Source organism: Numida meleagris, chromosome 6, assembly GCF_002078875.1.
Source record: "Numida meleagris isolate 19003 breed g44 Domestic line chromosome 6, NumMel1.0, whole genome shotgun sequence".
Classification (NCBI taxonomy): domain Eukaryota; kingdom Metazoa; phylum Chordata; class Aves; order Galliformes; family Numididae; genus Numida; species Numida meleagris.
The window spans coordinates 26,346,500-26,366,836 of record NC_034414.1 but is presented as its reverse complement, the minus strand read 5'-3'; the positions used below and the strand labels follow the sequence as shown (position 1 = coordinate 26,366,836).

General features: G+C 42.4%; 2 protein-coding genes and 1 long non-coding RNA gene across 9 annotated transcripts in view; 2 read left to right on the top strand and 1 right to left on the bottom strand.

Annotated features, from left to right (window-relative positions):
• CDAN1 (codanin 1) overlaps nucleotides 1–14,974 on the top strand; it is a gene marked incomplete at its 5' end in the record, with an annotated part of 30,405 nt that extends 15,431 nt beyond the window's left edge. The window contains 14 exons of the mRNA XM_021402229.1: nucleotides 68–149; nucleotides 789–878; nucleotides 1,968–2,022; nucleotides 2,996–3,129; nucleotides 3,814–3,917; nucleotides 5,980–6,129; nucleotides 6,575–6,638; nucleotides 7,123–7,201; nucleotides 8,183–8,340; nucleotides 8,481–8,588; nucleotides 8,974–9,037; nucleotides 10,629–10,831; nucleotides 11,540–11,647; nucleotides 12,181–14,974. Of these exons, the coding sequence (XP_021257904.1) occupies nucleotides 68–149; nucleotides 789–878; nucleotides 1,968–2,022; nucleotides 2,996–3,129; nucleotides 3,814–3,917; nucleotides 5,980–6,129; nucleotides 6,575–6,638; nucleotides 7,123–7,201; nucleotides 8,183–8,340; nucleotides 8,481–8,588; nucleotides 8,974–9,037; nucleotides 10,629–10,831; nucleotides 11,540–11,647; nucleotides 12,181–12,306 (1,525 nt within the window). The remainder of the gene's footprint in view (nucleotides 1–67; nucleotides 150–788; nucleotides 879–1,967; nucleotides 2,023–2,995; nucleotides 3,130–3,813; nucleotides 3,918–5,979; nucleotides 6,130–6,574; nucleotides 6,639–7,122; nucleotides 7,202–8,182; nucleotides 8,341–8,480; nucleotides 8,589–8,973; nucleotides 9,038–10,628; nucleotides 10,832–11,539; nucleotides 11,648–12,180) is intronic.
• Nucleotides 16,006–18,519, top strand: LOC110400916. Its single transcript, XR_002440153.1, has 3 exons — nucleotides 16,006–16,142; nucleotides 17,160–17,311; nucleotides 18,297–18,519. It is a non-coding gene; the product is annotated as an uncharacterized LOC110400916 (long non-coding RNA).
• Nucleotides 16,014–20,337, bottom strand: part of STARD9 (StAR related lipid transfer domain containing 9) — a 102,976-nt gene continuing 98,652 nt past the window's right edge. For 6 of the 7 annotated variants that reach the window (XM_021401261.1, XM_021401264.1, XM_021401263.1 and 3 more), the window contains 6 exons: nucleotides 20,157–20,299; nucleotides 19,500–19,564; nucleotides 19,205–19,410; nucleotides 18,708–18,787; nucleotides 18,247–18,405; nucleotides 16,014–17,302 (listed from right to left, as the gene is read on the bottom strand). In XM_021401261.1, the coding sequence (XP_021256936.1) occupies nucleotides 17,201–17,302; nucleotides 18,247–18,405; nucleotides 18,708–18,787; nucleotides 19,205–19,410; nucleotides 19,500–19,564; nucleotides 20,157–20,299 (755 nt within the window). In that variant the 3' untranslated portion in view covers nucleotides 16,014–17,200. The remainder of the gene's footprint in view (nucleotides 17,303–18,246; nucleotides 18,406–18,707; nucleotides 18,788–19,204; nucleotides 19,411–19,499; nucleotides 19,565–20,156; nucleotides 20,300–20,337) is intronic. The other variant, XM_021401262.1, reaches the window with a different exon arrangement.

Here is a 20,337-nt window from a genome sequence, read left to right as displayed (position 1 = left end):
TTTTCCTTAAAGAAAATTGCAGTAGTGAAATCTAACGCTGCCTCTTGTTGGTTTTTATGCATGGCAGGCTAATGGTCCTTTCTGAAGATAAAGAGATGAGTTTCCTGAACAAACTGCTGATCCTTGCAGTTCTGGGTTGGCTTTTTCAGGTAGTCTTTTGGGTGCACGCAGATTTTCCCTGAAAAAAAGGTAGAGCACAGTACCCCCAGAAAAACTCGTATTGAAATGAATTAAAACACTTGAAATCACTAGGTTCTTTTTGTGCTGCTTTGAGTTCAAACAATCCTCTGCATTCTAGTAGAGAGTTGTTGCCTGGACTCAAACTGTGTGAAGTAACTTTTTTTTTTTCCAATATGAATTCCAATTGCTGCTGAAGCACACTTGGTCCTTAAATCCACATCCTTGTAAGCACATTGGCAAATTCCTGGTAGAACTTGGGGCACAAAGATGGGGTGCTAGCTGGCATCCTTGAATTAATGGGGATTTTTTTGTTGGATCGAAGGATGGTATGTGATGAACTTTTAAAATTTTGTGCCTTCAGTTGGAAGTAAGGTGATTAGCAGGAACTTACAGGAAAGGTTAAAGATGCCATAGGGGAGGGTAAGGAAGGTGGCATGCATAATGGTGATTATATTAAATCTTTAATTGATGGGGAAAAAAAATCTCCTTATGGCAGAGAGGATCCTTGTTATCATTTTTTTTTTTTCATGGTTAGAAGACTGTCTTCTGTCAGAAATGGTATAAGTTAACTGCTATTTGGGCTGCTCCAACTGAGGTTTCTGTTTCAGGTTCCGTCGGTCCCTGAAGAGTTGTTTTTTGCCACAGATCTCAGGCAGGAGGGATTGATGATGGATACTGTGACATCTGCTCAGGCTTTGGTGAGTTAGTGCAGTAGCAGAGCCTCTGAATCTGTAGATGAAGGTGGACCTACTATGGCCTCGGGAGTTTAAGATTTTATCAAGAACTTGGCTTCAGTGCAGCTGCATCGAGTGAGAATATTTAGGCCAGTGTCATTCTCTAATTTGTCCAAGCTGCTAGTTTGCATCGCATTCTAGACTGTCAACTGTATCTGTTCACTCAGGGTTTTGTCAGGCAAAGGTCATCTCAGCTGCAGAAATGGAATACGTGGGAGGATCATATGCTGTTTTCTGATTGTCCCAGTAGAAAGCAAGCTCATTATCTACCTGTGGGAAGAGCTGCAATTTAGTAGTAATGGTGAACTCAACAGAAATAGTACAATAGGTCTGTTAAGGCAAGTTTACTATCTTTGGTTTCACCTGTTTACCAGCTGCATGATAAAGGGTGAGGAAGCTGAAAATCATTTGAGCAAGCAGAGAAGTAGGTGAGCATGTATGATGTTTTAGGTAACTCCCAGACATGCAGGAGAATAGATGGTATTCTGTGAAAAATCAGCAGTATGTTTTTGAAGACATTTGTATGCATTGTTCAAATTAGAAACCTCTGTTTTGCATCATCTCTTCAGTGGCAGAGATGAGATGCAGAGATAAGTGATTATTTTGCAAATGAGTAAACTATGCGCTGCCCATGCCGATGGGATCGGAAGCTGCTTTTGCTCCAATGCCTTTGGCTGTACTGTGTAATGCTGGGGTGATGTTACTCCGTAGTGTGATGTTCTAGCAAGTGTGGGTGAAGACACCTGTGCGGGCTTAATGTGTAGCAGATGTTCCTCATTTATTCTCCATGGTTAAGTTTCTCTTTTACAAGCAGCAGCTGTGGCGACAGTCCTGGGTTTTCTAACCGTCAAAGTTTAGTTGGGCTTTGACAGTGATCAGAAGAAAAGGTTGAGATACACCTGGACTGCAAAGTACATAATTTTACTGTGGATTTGGAATCTAGTTGTTTCTGTTGTTTTCACAGAATGGCAGTTTTGAAACCTGCTTGTGACCATGTGTATAGGATTTCCTTCTTGCTGTGTTACTTCAGCTTTTCTTTTGTTCTCTCACCAGGACTCTGTGCCCTTGGTGGATCAGCAGTTACTTTATACCTGCTGCCCCTATCTTGGTGAGTATTTTATTTTTTCTTCGTCCTAGCATTCTTTAGTCCTGTGAGTCCTTGGATTGTCTTTCTTACCTCTCCTCACAGCTTTAGGTCTCAGCTGCGTGTAAATGAACCTTGATTAAAAAATCTGTATTGGAAACACCTGCAGCTGAGAATAATTATTTGGTGACTCTAGGGGAGGGAGGCTGTGCAGTCAGGTCAGTTGTTCAGGGCTTGAATGCAGAGGAAAAGAGGAGCTCGTCCTTTACAAACTGAAAAGAAACACAGTAAGGAGTAAGTATACAACTGTTGTATCCTAGGTGTAGGCATTTGTACTGTGAGAAGTATCTTGAACTTTGAGTGTGTTTCTGTTATTAGGCAGAAGGAAAGAATCATTTTGAGCCCTGCTGCTTTATCAGGTTGTTGTCTGAGACATCTTTTTCCTGGAATCCGATTGCTATTGATGAAATCTTTATGCGTAGAGAATTGAATGCCAGATGGTGGGATGGTCCTCTGCTTCTTGGGACTTGGCTGCTAGGAAAATTGTGTGATAGCCCTGGTGATCCTGCATCATGAAAACTTCTAGAGGTTGAAGAGATCTTTGAGCTTTTCCCCTGTGGTTTTCTCCTGACCCTGTTGGATTTCTTCTGTAATATTGCTTGTCTTATTGTCTTTGTAGATTTTGTTACGGTTTCTGCTTGCTGTGCTAAAAAGGGTTTCATAGAAATGGCTTATTCTGATCCTTCCGAACAAGCCTGTACATGCCAGGGAACTTTCTGGGATCCTGTTTTGCCTTAGGAGCCTGCTTTACTTTGCCCTGCCAGTTAGATGGGTGGAAGGGCCCTCTGCTTCTGCTATTCTAAAACTTCAGCTTTCATAGAAGCTGAAAGAATCTGCTCTGGAAACAAGTCTGATAGTGTGGATTTATCTCTGAGGTTTTTGGTTTGTTCCCTTGCTTATGGGGATGATGACTGCTTTTGTGTGTCTCTCTGTATAGGAGAGCTGCGGAAACTACTTGCCTCTTTTGTGGCTGGTAGTGGAGTAAAAAATGGTGGCTTCATAAGGAAAATCACTCCAACAGCTGCAGAGTCCTTGGTACCAAAGACTTCCATTACACAGCGGAAACTGCAGGTAATGAAATCTGAGAGTCACAAGTGGAAGCGGAGTAGGAGGAATTCCCTGCGTGACGATAGGATACACAGTGGTATCCCAGTGTTAGGGAATAGGAATAGGCCTAGTCAGCAAGGAATGTTTTGTTTGACAGTCAGGTATCTTTACTCTTCATTATTCTGGTTAAATCAGGTGGCTGGTAAACCACGTGGTTGTTGAAATCTAGGGAAGTTTAGTAAGCGTTCTTGGAATAACTGTTCCATCTCTTCTTTAGCATAAAATGTTGGTTCATTTCTCGTCAGCTGCTTTTAGTTAGGCTGTAGCCATGCTTTCCATAGAGTGTAGGAGCATATGGGATTACCAGGCATGAAAAGACAGGATTCTTTATTTCCAGAAACAAGCCCTATGTGGTGACTTACCATTAGCGGCTGCTGTCAGAGCTTTCCCATTCTTCTCTTTACTGATGATTTGCTTTTGTAGCTTCATGAACACTGATAATGAGCTTTGGGTTAAGTGGTTAGAAGGAAATAAGGAATGGGTATTTTGCAGAGGCACCAAATGTTACTGGAGCAGCATACTTGAGTGTAGGCAAATTACTTGCCTTCTAGCACAATTATGCATGGTAGTTCTGTCTGCTGCTGTGATGAGGAGAGGAGAATCTGGGTGGAGTGCTCTGATCAATTGTAGTGCTTTTCTTTTGAACAGGTAGAGCTGGAACAGGCCTTCTTCCACAACCAGCCTCCTTCCCTGCGGAGAACAGTTGAGTTTGTGGCAGAGAGGGTAGGATCCAACTGTGTTAAGCACATTAAGTAAGTGCTGGTGATCTGTTCTGTGATGTAAGAAATAACGTAATACTAATGAAGCAAAGAGATGATCCTTTAAAGTTGTGTGTGCAGAGGAGGAGGAATGGGGGAAAGAAAACTTCCCTCAGAGTATGCTGTACAGCAGAACACCAAGGCTGAATTAGGCTATGACATTATGTCCAGCAACTTCAGATTTCCTTCACAGCGGGGGGATTTGTGAAGGGATGCAAAGAGGAGGATTACATGACTGTGGAGCACTTGGTATGTGAACATCGAGTAGCATTTTGAGATTTAATATCTGTTTCAGAACATTCTCGCTAATTATAGGAAAATGCAGGTTGGAAGGAACTGGAGGTTGGGGGTCATCTGATCCAAGTTTGTGCCCAAAGCAAGGCCATTTAGAGAGTTGGGTCTGGTTTCTTGGCACCTTGTAGAGTTGAGTTGAGAAAGCCTCCAGGGTGGAGATTTAGCAGCCTCTTAGCACCTTGTTTCAATGCATAATTTCACCTGTCTGTGTAAAAAATGTTTCCTTGCATCCTATCAGAATTTCTCTTGTTGCAGCTTGTGCATCTTGCCTGTAATCCTTTTGCTGTACGCTTCCTGGAAAAGTCTTGTTCTGTGTTCTCTATGACTCTTTCCTTCCACTTCACCTTCTCTAAGCTAAATGAACCAGACTCCCCCCCGTCTCTCCTTGTAGGTCATGTGCTCTATCATCCCAGCTGTATTAGTGGTCTCAGGTGCAGCCTTACAGTCCTGAGGGGAGCAGTAACTTCCCCTTGACTTGCTGGCTGCACACTTGGTAACCCAGGGCCATTGAGAGGCCTCTCTTCTTTGGCACACGCTAGTTTGTTCAGCCTGTCTGCTGGGAACGCTAGATCCTGTTCTGCAGAGCTGCTCCCTAGCTGATAGAACTCAGCCCTTACACCCAGTGCAGAATCACTACCCCATTGTCAGACCATTTCTTCACCTTGTCAGGGTCCTTCTGAGAGGCAGCCCTGGCTCCTGGCATGTCCTTCATAAACTTGCTGAGGATTTGCTCCGTCCAGTTCTCCATCTTGAAGACATTAAACAGTATCAATCTGTGAGGAGCACTGGTTATACTGTGGTGCCCTTGACATCTTTGCATTTCTGACCACAACCCATTGAGAGTATAGAAGTATTGATGCTGGAAAAGTTACCTTGTAACACAGAATCACAGAACTGTAGGGGCTGGAAGGGACCTCTAGAGATCATCGAGCCCAACCCCTCTGTCAAAGCAGGCTTCCTAGACCAGGTTGCACAGGTAGGTGTCCAGGTGGGTCTTGAGCATCTTCAGAGAAGGAGGCTCCATGACCTCCTTGGGCAGCCTGTTGCGGTGCTCCATCACCCTCACTGTGAAGAAGTTCTTATCACATTTGTGCAGAACTTCCTATGCTTCAGTTTGTGGCCATTTCCCCTTGTGCTATCGCCGTGCACTGCTGAAAAGAGTCTGGCCTCGTCCCTTTGCCTCCCGCACCTTAGATATTTATAGACATTGATCAGATCCCCTCTGAGTCTTTTCTCAAGGCTGAACGACCTGGGTCTGTTCCTTGTAAGAGAGGTGCTCCAGGCCCTTTATCATCTTTGTGGCCCTCTGCTGGACTCCCTCCAGGAGCTCCCTGTCTTTTTTGTACCCGGGAGCCCAGAACCGGACACAGTACTCCAGGTGAGGCCTCACCGGGGCAGAGTAGAGGGGGAGGATCACCTCCCTTGACCTGCTGGCCATGCTCTTTTTAGTGCACCCCAGGATGCCACTGGCCTTCTTGGCCACCAGAGCAAACTGATGGAACCATTATTTCTATTAAAACTCAAAAGCTTTTGACTCTGGAGTCTTAATGCTATCCTGATATCTCTACTTGCTGCTTTCTTCCTTACCAAAAAGAACAAAGAAATTGTATGATTAATTCTGTTTTATCAGAGTGACTAGTTGCATTTCTGCCTGAGAGAGAGATGTATCCTGAAATGAGGGAAACAGCTGGTTACAGTTAGTGTGTGTTGTTGCTTTTATTGATTTCAGCGTGTCTGAATTTTTTATTTTATATTTTTACAGGGCGACACTGGTAGCAGAGCTGGTTCAAAGGGCTGAAGTCATGTTGCAGGATAAAGTGAAGGAGGAGGATGCCAATCATGACAAGCTGCTTGAAGAGGTGTGCACTCATCTGTATGAGGAAGGAGCCCAGGCACTTATCAAAGGCAGAGAGTAAGGAGGAAAAGTTATTCAAACCTTTCCTTCCCTTCTCTTCTTATTGTGGAATCTGTAACTCTTATCTGGGTTGGCCTGTCTTGCTCAGGTTCTGGTAACTATAGACCCTGACCTCTGCTCTTCTTAGGGTGACTGCCTGCTGTGCCTCCAGCCAGTTAACTCCTTATTTATAGGAACGAATAAAGGTGCTGTTTGTCCCTCTGCATCCAGCTCCAAACTAGCTTTTACTGCAGTTGCTGTATCTCCCTTCTTTGGAAAACTGAGTATTGTAGCTTGAGGGCTTGTAGTTCTTTCCTTATCTGGTCCTTTTGGCTTGGCTTATTTTTCTGGTCTTCCAGCTAATTTTGACTGCAGGAGGGCATGTGAAGATTCCTACAGTAATGAACACATGACTGTTGTCCAAGAACTTTCTCTAATACAGAGACATGTTATTTTCTTGCAGATTTTGCAAAAAGAAAGGTCCTGAGGCAGTAAGGGTCTTACTGCCAGAAGAAACATCTGAAGCAGTATGTATATTCACTAAGACTTGTTATAGGCCTTGACTCTGAGTCTGGATTCTTACCTTTTTTTCCTGTTACTGCCTCACTTACCCCTTAATAGCTTAGGACAATGGAATCTACTGATATGCTGATTCAGAGCCTGATAGCTAAGGAGAGTCACCTCTGCCAGGCTGTCCCTGGATATCTCACTAAAGTGATACTCTAGCCAATAGCTAACTGCTGTTACTAGAGTGATAGGTAAATCATGTGTATCTTGCAAAGATAATGCTTCTGATTGTAAAATTAACTTCACAAATAATTGATAATCTTTGTATGGGGTTGATGGGGTTTGTTCTGTTGTTCAGAGTTAACAGGTTGGCTATTAATGGTGATGTTCTGTTTAAATGTTGCATGTCCAAATTAAGCCATATCCCACTGGAGTTTTATTCTGATTTTTCACTGACTGTTAGTGTTGTGGTAGTAAGCCTCTTATCACCTCCTCCCTGTGAAGGTTTTGAGTAGCGCAGAAGACATTGCTGTGGAACTGGCTACTGAGAAGGCCTGTGGCTGGCTTTCTGCCAACATTGCAGGTGAGCTTCTTCACTCTGAACTTCTAACCTATATATTATACTCTTTTTTCTGAGATTACGGGGTAGAAGTTTATTCCGGTGTCACAAAGTACTTAGGTGTAAGGGAGGGGCAGGCAGGCAGGAAGTGTGCTCCCTTTTCCTTTAGTGGGAAGCGTGCAGTTGTTCTGTCCCTCCTTCAGTAACAAGAGGATTGATTTCTGGCTCCACAGACCTTCTTCAGAGACTTTTCAGTCTTGGCCCTTGTAAGTGATTTTTAGTTATGGAGTCTGTTAGGATGGTAAGAATGAATGCTTCTGAAGATATCATCCAGGCTGAGTTTGTCATAGCGCTTCAAATATAGGATACAGATAGCTGCTGTCAAGCCACCACCTTATAGTCCGTATGCGTAGAGAACTTCTGAAAACTTCTGTACAGCAAACTCATTGACTGCATGTTTTCAGCAGGCTGAAGGCAACTGTAGTCCTTTTAATCTGTAATAGCACTCTGGCAGCTCTTCAGAATCTCTCTAAATCCACTGTTTCAGGAGATGCTGCCAAGGATTTGGGGAAGACTATCCAGCACCATTTGCAGCAGCAGGAGATTAGTGTTTTGGATGCTGGTCAAAATTTATTTCGGTACAAAACATACGTCTTTCATGGGCACAGTGGTCGAACTGGTATGGTCATGCTGATTCAGCTTTCTCCTTTGGCAGTGCTTCCTGGCTCAGCTACTTCATTCACTGCGGCTACTGAAACACTTTTGATAGAAAATGAGATGGGTTCCCAGTGGTACCTGGTAGTAATGGGCTGCTCCTCGTTTGTGCCTTTGGCTATTAATATAGTGGGAGCTCAGAGGAGGGTTTAGAAGTGTGAAGTCCTTTCCTCACTCACAGTGGCTCTCAGAATGGGAGGCAGATAAGGCTAGCATTTGGAAACAGATTGTCTGCCTCTGTGGAGAGAAGAGCTGAAGTAGATGTGATGTATTTCTTTTCTTCCTTTGTAGCACTGATTAAAAGAGAAGTGAAGGCAACCTTCAACAGAATGCTGAAAGTCCCAGGGCTTCCCTTGCCCAATGAGGATGCTCTGGAGTTGAGAAAAGACTGCTCTCCAGGCTGTCTGCACCGTGCACCATTTCCCTCTCAAATAATCAATGAGATTAAGGTACACACTTCCTGGCTTGGATAAACTTTTTATTTTTCACCTTTGTGTTTGAAAAGCACCCCTCTGTCATAGCGCTGAAGATCTGTTCATGGGAAGTGCGGAATATTAGCAGCTGAATCACTGTTATCTTTTTCATCAAGGATGTTCTCTGCATTGCTGTGGGCCCACGGGATGAAGGTGAAGTGATCGACCCAGGCTGGCTGGAGTGCTTGCTGGGAAGACTGAGTCAAACCCTTAGGTGCAGAAAGGTAAAAGTTACAAAGCAGCAAAAGCGGTAACAATGAAAACACTGGACTACTTTGAGCCATTTTCTTGCCTGTTTGCCTTGTCTCACAGTTGAGCTCAGACAGAGAACATTAAATTCAAATTTGCAAAGTTGACACAGCTGCATTGCATTTGTTAGACTCTAGATGTGCTTGTTACTTGCAGCTTGCCTTTGTGGACCTCTTTGTCCTTTGGGATTTTGTCTTTCAGTCTTCAGTGGTCTCCTGATTACAGCTCTGTGCTTCTTGCTGTAAACCGCCTGCTGTTCTCTGATGTTTTCATCCTCTGATATTTTTATCCCTTGTGAAGTCCTGTTTTGTCCAGTTTGCAGTATGGGGACAGAGATGCAACTCTTTATGTGTTTTCCAGTTCATGTGTCCCACATCAGAACAGCAGCTGGCAAAGTGCACAGTTGAGTTGGCTTCTTTGCTGGGTAAGTCAGTCATGAAAAGCTGTTTAAGGCTAAACTGTGTTACTAAAGTTCTCTTGAATCCTTGACATGAGAGATTTTGCTATTTAGAGCTCATGGGTCTTTGGTTCTCTTGGTGCCATTGAATCTGCAAGCTTTTTTTCTGTCAAATTTGGATGGTGGTTCTTTTTTTCCGTACACCTTCTGTGAAGGTTGCTGACTGTCCTTCGTATCTGGTGCTCTTATTCACATCTTCACTGGTTTTCTTTTATTGAGACCTTTATTTAAATGTGATGTGTTTTTCAGTATTTCTACTCCTGAAAATTATGTTTTTTCTTTCCTAAAAGTGAAGGCCTTATTTCCTTCATGTATATTTTCATTGCTCTTTCTTGAGAGAATGGGAGTAATTTGTTTGCTGTGTTTTGTGAGGTCTGTAAGCATTTTCAGTCTTTTTTTTTTTTTTCCCCTTCTTGCTCTAATCTGTTAAGCACAGTGCTCTTCTCAGTGTGAGCTTGCTAACTGCATGCAGATGTTTTCATCTTGGGCACTCCATTTTTAGAAGCTTCCTAAGGAGTTTTTACACAGTTCGCTTTTCAGTCCATGTGTAAATATTGTGAAATGTCATTCTGGGGGACAGCAGTGCAAATCTGCCCCTTTCCATTAGACTGTACCAAGGAGGACCTGATACTGTCCCCTCTGTGTATGCTTAGCTGCAGTTAAATACTGTAGGACTTTACTTTCCTTTGTGTAAAGGTATGCAACTCTGCCTATAGTCAAAGCTACATATAACTGTTTAATCTTTTCTAGATCTAAATGGTGTTTTACTCTGTTACTCTTTTCTTTGGAGTAAAGCCTAGTTCTTCTTTTATTAAATCATAGAATTGTAGAATGGCCTGGGTTGAAAAGGACCTCAAAGATCATCGAGTTTCAACCCTCCTGCTGTGGGCAGGGTTGCCCAGAGCCCCATCCAGCCTGGCCTTGAATGCCTCCAGGGATGGGGCATCCACAACCTCTCTCTGGGCAACCTGTTCCAGTGCATCGCCACCCTCTGAGTGAAAAACTTCCTCCTATTATCTAACCTGAATCTCCCCTGTCTTTAGTTTAAAACCATTCCCCCTTGTCCTATCACTATCCACAGTTGTTCCCTCTCCTGTTCATACGCTCCCTTCAAGTACTGGAAGGCCAAAATGAGGTCTCCCCAGAGCCTTCTCTTCTCCAAGCTAAACAAGCCCAGTTCCCTCCGCCTTTCTTCATAGGAGAGGTGCTCCAGTCCTCTGATCATCTTTGTGGCCCTCCTCTGGACCCATAGGCTGACTATTTCAGTTTCTGTTCAATTACGTTTCGAGACTTGGGACTGTACGCAAACTAACTTCTTTATCTCAGAGAAGTATAAATATATTCCTGTGTAATGCTTCTTAGTATAGTTTAAGAGCTCACACTTTTGCATGTTTCAGACTCTGCTCTCCTTAGGTTCAGTGGTTTATGCTCAAGAGGGGTTTTTACTTCAGCAATTGCTTAGTTATCAGCTATGCAAAATGTGTTATTGGACTGGGCTGATAGCTGTAGAAAGAAAACACGCAGGTGCAGAAGTTGATCTTTTTTCTTTTTCTTACAGTTTCAGGTCGTGTTCCTCTCAGTCTTGGGATCACACCCTCAGAGAAAGGCTCTGAGAGGCTCCGAGTGAAGAATAATCCCACATATGACCTTCTGAAAATGCTGCTTTCAGTCTGGAAGGAGGACTTTGGGACACCTGTTCCTGTGCAGCTGATGTTCAGCAGGAAGAACATGGGTTATCTTGCAGAAGTGGAGCAGCAAGAGGTAGGGTTCGTTCACCTCTGAGGAGCTGCTAGTTACCTGTTTTTGTCTGATATATTCACGTAGGAGATCTCTCACTTGCAGTGTGAACTGATTGCTTGTGGGAGCAAGGCTGACAGTATCGGGTTTCATTCACAGGGGTAGAGACAAAGAGGGCTGCACAGTTGTCAGTGTCCAGTATTTGCCTTGGAGGCTGTTAGGAAGGCACAGCTTAATTTGAGAACAGCTGGCAAAATGGTCACTTGGGTCTAGGAGATTATTTGGACTGAACACACATGATTGTGCAATTGGTAACCTCTGTGTCTTCTTCCAGCTTTCATTTTTTACATACGTGTGGGTGTTACCTTACAAGATCCCCAGCTAGCAAGCTGAAAATTGCCCTGCTTAGCTGCAGGCTGAAACCAGCTTATTTGGGAAGGAAATGAATGTTTTTCAAGCTGTTTGGAACACATGGGAATTAAATACTCAGTGTGTTTTGGAACTGGGAACTAGAAATTTTTAGTTGAGTTTTGAATAATGTTATGGTAGAATGCAACGCATGAACAAAAGTAATTTTGTTTGTTCATTTTGGATGTTGCTCTTTGGTTTTTGCTTTTGCTCCTTTTCTCCTTGTTCTGATCCAAGAAGGCAAATAACTAACTGTATTGGGATAAGGAGGAAGCAAACACAAAATCTACTTTTTTTGAGATGTTGATATCTTTTTTTCTGCAGTGGGATTTGTTCCATTTCATCCTTCATGGTCTTGTAGAATGTGATCTAATGCGAACCAGTGAAATAGAGAGTTGCTTGCGTAGCCTTGAAGAGCTTCCTTGGCCCGCAGTAAGTACCTGGGTGTGTGTGAATAACAAGTGAAACAAAAAGGAAAGCTTCGGAGTAGCAAATTCCTGAGTTCAGTTTCCTGTAGAGGAGACCGGTAACAGTGCCCTATCTGTAGTTCCTGCTTAATACAGCAAGGGGATTGTTTAACAGCAACTTGTTACTGTGACTAGTGCTTTGGCTCAAATCTGCACCTGAGTGAATCCCAAAATATCCCATGCAGTGGAATCATTTCTGAGAAAACTGTAACCCAGTTTGGAGACCAGCTCAGTTGCCATCTTTTATTCCATTTGCAGTGCCCTGGCTGAGAGTGACCTATTGGGAACAGGCCCAGCTGACTGCTCACCTTCTGATCTCTTTGTCTCCCACATCCAGAATGGGAGAGGAGCCAGAGTATTCCAGAGGGGGGCAAGATGCAGGGAAGGGCCTGAGTGGGGTGCTGCAAAGTAGCTCCTATTTTATGGGTGGTGATGCTTGCATGTTGGAGATTGATACTTGCTAATAAAGGTTCTCTGCTCTGTATCTGTCTGTTGCAGGATTTCTTAAAAGCTCTGGACAGCGTTTCCAGTTTATTTTTATCAGAATGTCTTCTAGAAGAGCCCAGGAGTAACCCTTGTGACCTGACCAGACGATCTCTAGGTACTGTGACAGCACAAAGTTAGTGGAGATGGAATCTTTGAGGATAGAAATTACTAATGAAGATGCAAGTGGGATTTTTAGAGTTTTTGAATGCGTTGTGAGGCCCTTGCTGGGAAAATACTGCATATAGGAGATCTCTATATGCAAAAATGGCACTGATCTTTCTGTTCATGGATGTGTTATACTGGTGACTCTACTGAAGGATTCACATCAGCAAATAGATCTCCAAGTCAGAAGTTCTTTAAGCACCTTGATCATGGCTCAGAGCAGCTGTTTTCTTACTTGTTAACAGTTTTGTATTTGTACAGCAACAGACTGTGGTCAAACCAGGAATCAAGTCGAGTGGACAAGGCCCCCTGTGAGCTGGGGGATTGCTTCTGGCCAGCTTGACTGGCTCATCTCTGAACTTAATGTGATTTCTTGCCAGGGGAGGGAAGAGGTAAACCTGTACCACATGGAGATGAGCCTGTATTTATTTTTCACTGTGAGCTCAATTTCAAAGACTTGATTTTAATGTTTTTAAGACTCATTTTAGAAGTTAAAACATATTAAATATATATACACCAGAACATATGTAACATTATTCTTAAAGGATGTCAATTATTAAGTTTTCTTCCACCTCCTGATGGAAACCAAACTTGTTATTTCTTGGGGTTTTTAATAGAAATAAGGGAGAAAATATCTGATTATATTTTTTACTGAAGGCAGACGGCAGTATTTTTAAGACTTTTTTATAGTATGTGAATGTGAATGGTATGTAGCTGCTATTCTTTGTTTTTTATAATCCTACTTGCCTTGAGTTTGAGCTTTTATCAGACAGGAAATACTCCAGCAAGTAAACTACAGACTGGAACAACAGACAAGAAATGTAGTGGGGAAAAAAAAGCAGTGCCACCCACTGGAGAGCTGGTATGAAAGGAATCCCTTCCAACTCCTGCAGCTGGAGTTTGTCCTTGGGACTGCTGGGGGTTAGGAGAAAAGTGCCTGCTCACTGGAGGTCTCGGGACAATTTTTCTTCTCCTGTATCAGAGGATTTTTTTTTTCCTTTTGTCTAGGAGCGACAGGTTTGTCAGAAAGCAAATATTGTGTTAAGACCAACATTTGGACAAAATGAAGCTGGTTATTTTGCTGATTAACTTAACTTACCTCTTGTATAAGGTGGGAAAAAGTAGCATTCACAGCCAAGTAAGGGGGGGGGGACACAACCAGAACTAACTAGGTAGAACTGTGGCTTCTGTTGAAATACGTGATACAGAGAGAAACCACGGAGAGGAAGGTCAGCATTAAAACTCCACTGAGATTTTTCTTGTTTTGATTACTGAGTATTGTGTTGAAAGATAGGGCACACAACGTCTGCACGTCTTTTTCTTTTAAAGGGATTTTAAGATATGGCTGAGTCAGAGGTTCCCTAAAAGTAGGTGTGCTGTGTGTACGGTAAAATCAGGGTAATGTGAATTGAAATAGCGAGTACAGTGTGTTGTTCCGTACCTGCTCCCTAAGGCTGAGCATTATGTGATGTTTTGCTGCAGAGCTCCCTTGAAGTTGCTGTTTGTTATAATAAACATGGTTAAACGTCTTGTTTTGCGTCCAAGCTGGTGATATATAACCTCTTTGTACTGGGACAAAGTACAAAAAAAAAGGTGCCTTGCCACAAAGGCTGGTGCAGAGAATGTGTGATAACTTCTGTCCTGCATGCTGCTGTTTTGCTTGTACTGCAATACCACTTTTTCTATTTTGTTACATGACTGGTGGAGATGGAGGGAGAAGCTGGAGTGATGAAAAGGTGCTCAATCTCTGGAACCAAATTTATTTGGGTATTCTAAAACTACTTGCATAGATACTGTGGCCACAGGTGTTTTCATGAACTTAACATGCCTAAATTATCCTTCTGTAATACAACGTGCTTGGAGGTGTTTATTTAAGAGGTGATCAAGCCTGAAGACCAGTTTACTACTGCCAGAGAGTGTAATAGTGCCCCACTGGGCAGAAGTCAGGCTGTTCTTCAGTGCTGTCCAGCAGGTAAGAAACACCTCTGCTTCTGTTTTTTTTACGTTGTCATGTCATTAATCTACATAGTTCCTGGGTGTCCCATGTTACTTATCCTTGGTGGCTTTGGGAAGCCAGGCACCTGATGCTGCAGCCAAACCTTGCAAAGAAGTATACAGCACTCCGGGCAACTAGGAGACCTACATCTTCTATCACAAGCTAACCTGTTCTGGCTTCATTAAGGTAAGTGTTCGTCGAGTAGAAAAACACCTCCTCCCGTGTAAGTACAGTTCCAGACAGCTGTCATAACTGGAGCAAATACCACAGGGCATTTTTTTCTTGTGTAGAAAATACATTTTATTGTGAATATGAAAATAGCAATCTTGATTAAGAGCAGAGATGCAACAGCAGGTGGTACGTATGCTTGGTCTGATCATCTACTGCTCAGCAGTAATTGACAGGAAGTTGGGTTTTTCCCATTGTAGTTTAACAAAGTAGATGATGTCTGCTAGGTTTTATTTCTTTCTTCCCAACAAACCATTGCCATGCATTAACAGGTACCAAAAAATGTTATATTTGCAAAAGAAAACATCCATATAAATAGGCTTTTTAGTATCAATTGACAATTGTATTTAAAAAAAAAAGTTACATTAATACCGATAAAAATAAAAATTAGCTTTGATAGCATATAAAAATGCTTCAAAACAAGCATATATAAATAACTTAATTTGTAAACATAGAAAAACCAATCTTATGTATATATAAAAATAAACATCTGCTGCACTGTACAATAAGACATTATCCTTCATAGGCACTGGTGTCATTGACACAGGAGTCCCCCTAGATGTTTTTCCTACAGAAACTGCTTTAACTCTAGTGCCGTGTCCAAAATAAAAGGGAAAAAAAGCGAAGCACTGAGCAAATCTTTTGTGGACTGTCTGAAGGCCCCTTCACCTCCTCCTGCCATCCCTGCTGGAAGCAGCACTGGTGATAGCCAATACATACACAGTGCTGCAGTTCCTGCTCACTTTTTTCTAGGGCTTTACTGTATTACCTTGTTCAAGCTTCTTTGTTTTGCCTCCCCCCAAAAGGTACGACAGGCTGCAAATCTGGACATCTGCCTTTTGGCGCAGTTGCTGGGGCTGTGGAAGATGTGCAGTGCTGCAGGTGAAGCGTCCCCTGACGCAGCGTGGCAGGCTGCTAAGAAAGGCTGAGTCTCACCCCAGGAGAACAGCAATACACAGGGGGTAACGTAGCTATGGCCACCTCGGGTAAACACGAAGCAAATCATAAGTGTTTTATTATTCTTCCTGCTATAGCTGGGCAGGGAGGAGCCTTGGGCTGATACGCCTCAAAAGTGCTATTTTCTTAAATATTAATTAAAAATAGCTACTGTCACTTCTTTTAAAATTTAATATACTAATGATGGGAAGTAACATAGAAGCTGAGAGCCAAAATTACATCTGTGCAAAGATAAATTAAAAATAGATTTTGGCTCTTGAAACTACGGAGGGAGGTGCAGCGAGGTTGTGGTAGGGCGGGAAAACACCTCTGACCCAAAGTACCTACGCGTGTTCCAATAGCAGAGGCAGCTCTGGTAAGGTGGGTGCTTGAATATGTGTTTCTCACTTGGCAAATGGAAAATGCAGCAGCTATGTGAACAGTGTGGGCTTCTGTGAACTAAGGAAATGATATTATAGCAGCCTTTATTGCTTAGAGAAGCTATCTAGGTGATTCTTTACTATTGTGCTGAAGACCTACACAAAGTTATTCAGATACTTGAGTTGGTTGTGTTTGTTTAATTTTAGGAACCTGTGACCAAACACATGAAGCCTGACAACATGAGCGTTGGACAAAGCTCAACAGCAGCGAGGTAAGTGAGCGGGGAGACACTGTGCTCCCTGCTGTGGAGGCAGCTGTTCGTGTTGTGAACAAAGAAGTGACAATGAGAACGGGGACCAGGCTGGATTTTCAGCTCTTAAAGCTTCTGGGTGAAAGCACAGACAGGCTGATGGAAAAAGCCATTATGGAAAAGTGCCGGAGTTACTCTTATTAGCGGGATTCAAATTGTAGAAACAAGCTGACTACTCTGTACTACTTCCTATTAATGAGTTATTGTTTAAAACTGTCAATTTGGTTTCTCTATTTCAAAGCACCTAATTCTGTAGTGCAGTAAAACTGTGTCCTGAGGTGTGGTGGCTTCCACTATTGCTGCATAGTATAGTGGTAATTGGAAATCCCTTAAACTGTACTGGCTGTAAGCAGTCAGCCAACTGTGAGAAAAATCTATTAGGTGGGATGACTCGTGGGTGTCACGCTGCTTTAGCTTCCCTGCAAGGAGAAGTAAATAATTTATCATGGCAAGCTGACTCTATCTATGCTGCTAGAGGAATTCTGCGTTTGATATTTATCTCAATGTGAGGAAGTGGCCTTGCGTTTCTGCTCAAGAGTTTGTAAAAGGTCTCAAGCCATGTGAATACTGTTTCCAGGTTTTAGTGCGTTTCGTTGCTTCCATTGCCTTTTTTTCTCACCACTGCTCAAACTTTCCTGAAGGGAGAAGGTCAATCTTTGTAGTTCCTTGGAAATCGAAACAAAATAGTACAATTCTGGCTATTGTAAAAAGAATTCTCTTCCTCTGCTATTGATAGAGATAGCACCCCTTCCTCCTGCTCATAGAGGTTTTTCACAGCTGTTTCCAGAAAAATGGGATCCTTATAAAACTTGCTGGGTTTCTTCTAAGGAGCTTTAGCTAAAATGATCTTTTTTTTCCAAGCTATACCTTTGAATAGTCCGAAGTTAGCAATCAGGCTCCTCAAGTGAGGTTTGATTGTGCCTGTCTTAAGAGCAAACACTTTACTTTACCCTTATGGATGCTTGTGTCTCCTTGCAGTCTTTCAGATGCTGTTGAATACTCCAGTTTCTCGATCAACACTAACTGGCAAGGAAGTGTGCTAGTCGAGCAATGACCAAAGGCTGCCGCTTAGCGATGGAGCTCAGGAGCCGCGCTGGGATAGCCGGGGCACCCAGATCCACCTGTACAAGGTAGAAGAAAGGCACGCGTTGCGTGGGGATGCTGGACCCATTTTGGAGCAAACACTTTTGCCAGCTTCAAATAGCTGTGGTGCTGCACATACATATTAAGCACAAAAGTTTACAGCCAAATACTATAATTTCTGTGGTGGGTTGGATCTTTTTCTTCCCAATGCTCCATAGACTTTGAAAGCCTTGCATATTTGATAGTGCTTTCGGTAAGTATAACCTACACTGGTTTGGGGTTTGAGCTTAAACATTGCTAGTTCGAAACACGGGTGTGTAGCATTACTGAAAATACATATTGCACTTCCACTAACACGTGTAAAATGCATGGAAAATTTTAAAATGCATCATTAAGGTATATGCTAATTGTTACTATTGAAAGCTAATATTTTAAAAAATTAGCCTAAAAACACATACAGATAAGTTTAAAGGGCTAATTCTGTCAGTAGCTCCCTTTTAAATTATAATTTATGGTATTTTTTTCCGGATGCATTTAGGTGCTTGGCACCACTGTCCTAAAGGCAGCCTGCTTTTCAGATAACTCTGTAGTCAACGGAGGGCAAGGTTTTCTCATTCTTAACTAGAATCTTCATCTTCTCTTTTGTATTTATTAAGTGCAAAGAATTTATGACTTCTGTTGAAGAGAGTTAACAATACGCATTTCCATACATGTCAAAAATAGTGTTACCAGAGGTGGACTTCTGTGCCTATAACAAGATGGAAATGCAAGTAAGATTCTCCAGCCCCTAACACTGGACGTATCATGTACTGGTTCACTATGCAAGAATGGAATGTATAAAAATTGTGAATAAATATTTACAGAAGAGTCTTGGTGTCCAAGGGAGCAGATTCAGGTGGTATAAAAGCTTGGGATTGTGTACTTAAGCAGAACCTTAATTAGACTGTTATCAAACATGATGTACAGTAGCAAAAGATCTTACCTGTGCCATGTAAATAACTCTGGTGATATCTCTTCCGTTCACCACATCAGGTTCCAGGATCCAAGCGCTGGGCAGAATTTCCCCTCTCACCACATCCTTACAAGGGTGAGGCATGGATGCATCATACACAGACTGAATAGCCAAGACAGACAAGTTCTCCTGCATGAAAGAAAGTGTAAAGAAGACAATTTTAATTTCATTTTTTAATGCATGCAGTAATGTTTTGTTTACCATGAGGCATATTTCTCATTAAATAAGCTTTTTTTTTCCTGTCAGAATCCTGCTTGTTTGTAACCAGAATATGCTGTAACAGTTGTTACTGCCTAATGGTGCTTGGTTCACAACCGTCAGACGCCAGTGGATTTAATACATAATTCATTTCTGTCACATGAGCATAGCTTTTCTTCCTGGTACAGTCTTTTCTAGAACTATGAGCATAAACTTCCCTTCCATGCACTTACCTCTTTGGCTTCTACAGTAATACAGCAGAAATCCCGTGGCTGCTGTAGGTAACACAGGGACGTATCAGTCACTAAATACACTGTGGAAAAAGCATCCAAAACCAACAAGAAGCAAAGGGGGAATTAATTAGGCTTTGACAACTTTAACTTGTTGCAATTACCCCCACCCTTCAAATGCACAAACAAATTTTATTTGAACTTCTTATTGCAGCTAAGAGCAGAGTTCTAGCTAACATGAAGATGCTAATATTAAGATACTGTAATTAAGATGCTACTTCTTTGAGGTACCTGTATCTTACACTTCTGCAGCATGTGATTAATAATAGCTGTACTTTGGAAAAGTCTTACAAAATGCAAATTCCTGTATTAAATAATGAAACTGATTAGTCAGAGCTGAAGAAACAAAATGAGATGACTGTACATTTCTTTTTGGCTGGCAATCTGTGCTGAAAAGTCCATAACGATAGCTCTGGTCAGTCATTTATGTTGGTACTCACCCAGCTGAATGTGGCTGGTTACCTTCTTGTGTATTCGAGCTGTGTTGATGGATCTGTCGTACAGATGCCTTTTGCCTGGATCTCTCACTAGTCCCCACACATACGCGAGAGGTCTTTCTATCACTCCTGCTCCCAAAAATCCATGCTTTGTTGCTGAAGGGAAGACTTTGTAGTAAACCAGCACCTCTTTTTCTGTACATTGATATCTGTCAAAGACAAATGAAAGGTATTGGCACAAAAGAGGGTCAGTTGCATTAAAGATCTCCCATTATTAAGAGACCTGTCATAAACTTACTTCCAGCCAGCTGCTGCTTGGCAGGTGTAGAGGTTCCTCAGGTTATAAGAGCATGCTGCCATTACCTTGGAAAACAGTGACAAATGTACATGTCAGTAAAAGTTGTCTAAATTATAAATTATGTTCAGCTTCTGCATGCTGCTGTACTATCTTCCACTCAAGCTACCCAGGGGGCTGTACAACAAATATTTAATTCTATTGTGCTAATACTCCTTTAAGAGTATTAACAGGCGGACTGATAAGCCCAGCCTGCACAATAATATAGGCTGCTGTGAGAAAATGGCAGTGGGGGAAGCATGCATCTCCAAATGAGGTGATTCCATCTGATATGAAAAGCGAAGTTTGCGTGCTTTCCTTCTAGCTACACAGGCATACAGATATATAAAGCCTGCACTGTACAAACCCTTAGGAGCTAGAAGCATCCAGCATTAGCACCAGCTTCACTCGAACATTTCTGCTTGCATGCAATGGTCTCTCCTGTGCTCTACTGCTACAGCCTGTCTCTTCCCCCTGTTTAAAACTGCTCAGCATATCCCACTATACCCAGCGCTAAGTAGCTACTAGGAGTGCAGAAGGATAAGGTTTGTCCCACAAACTTTTAGTACAATGTCCAGTAGAAGGTACAGGAATAAGCAAAAACTGTGCTCATTTACTCACCTCAGTGGTAGCATTAGCCAAGATATGTTTGGATAAATCTTGGTATCCTTGTGTTGACGAGGAGCTTACTGAAATAGTTAATCCATGAGTGAACCTACAGCTGATGCTGTCTGAAGGAAGTGGTGGCTCAATTCTGCTGTCTTCTGTGGGAGACAAAATAGTCATAGGACAGTAATAAAAT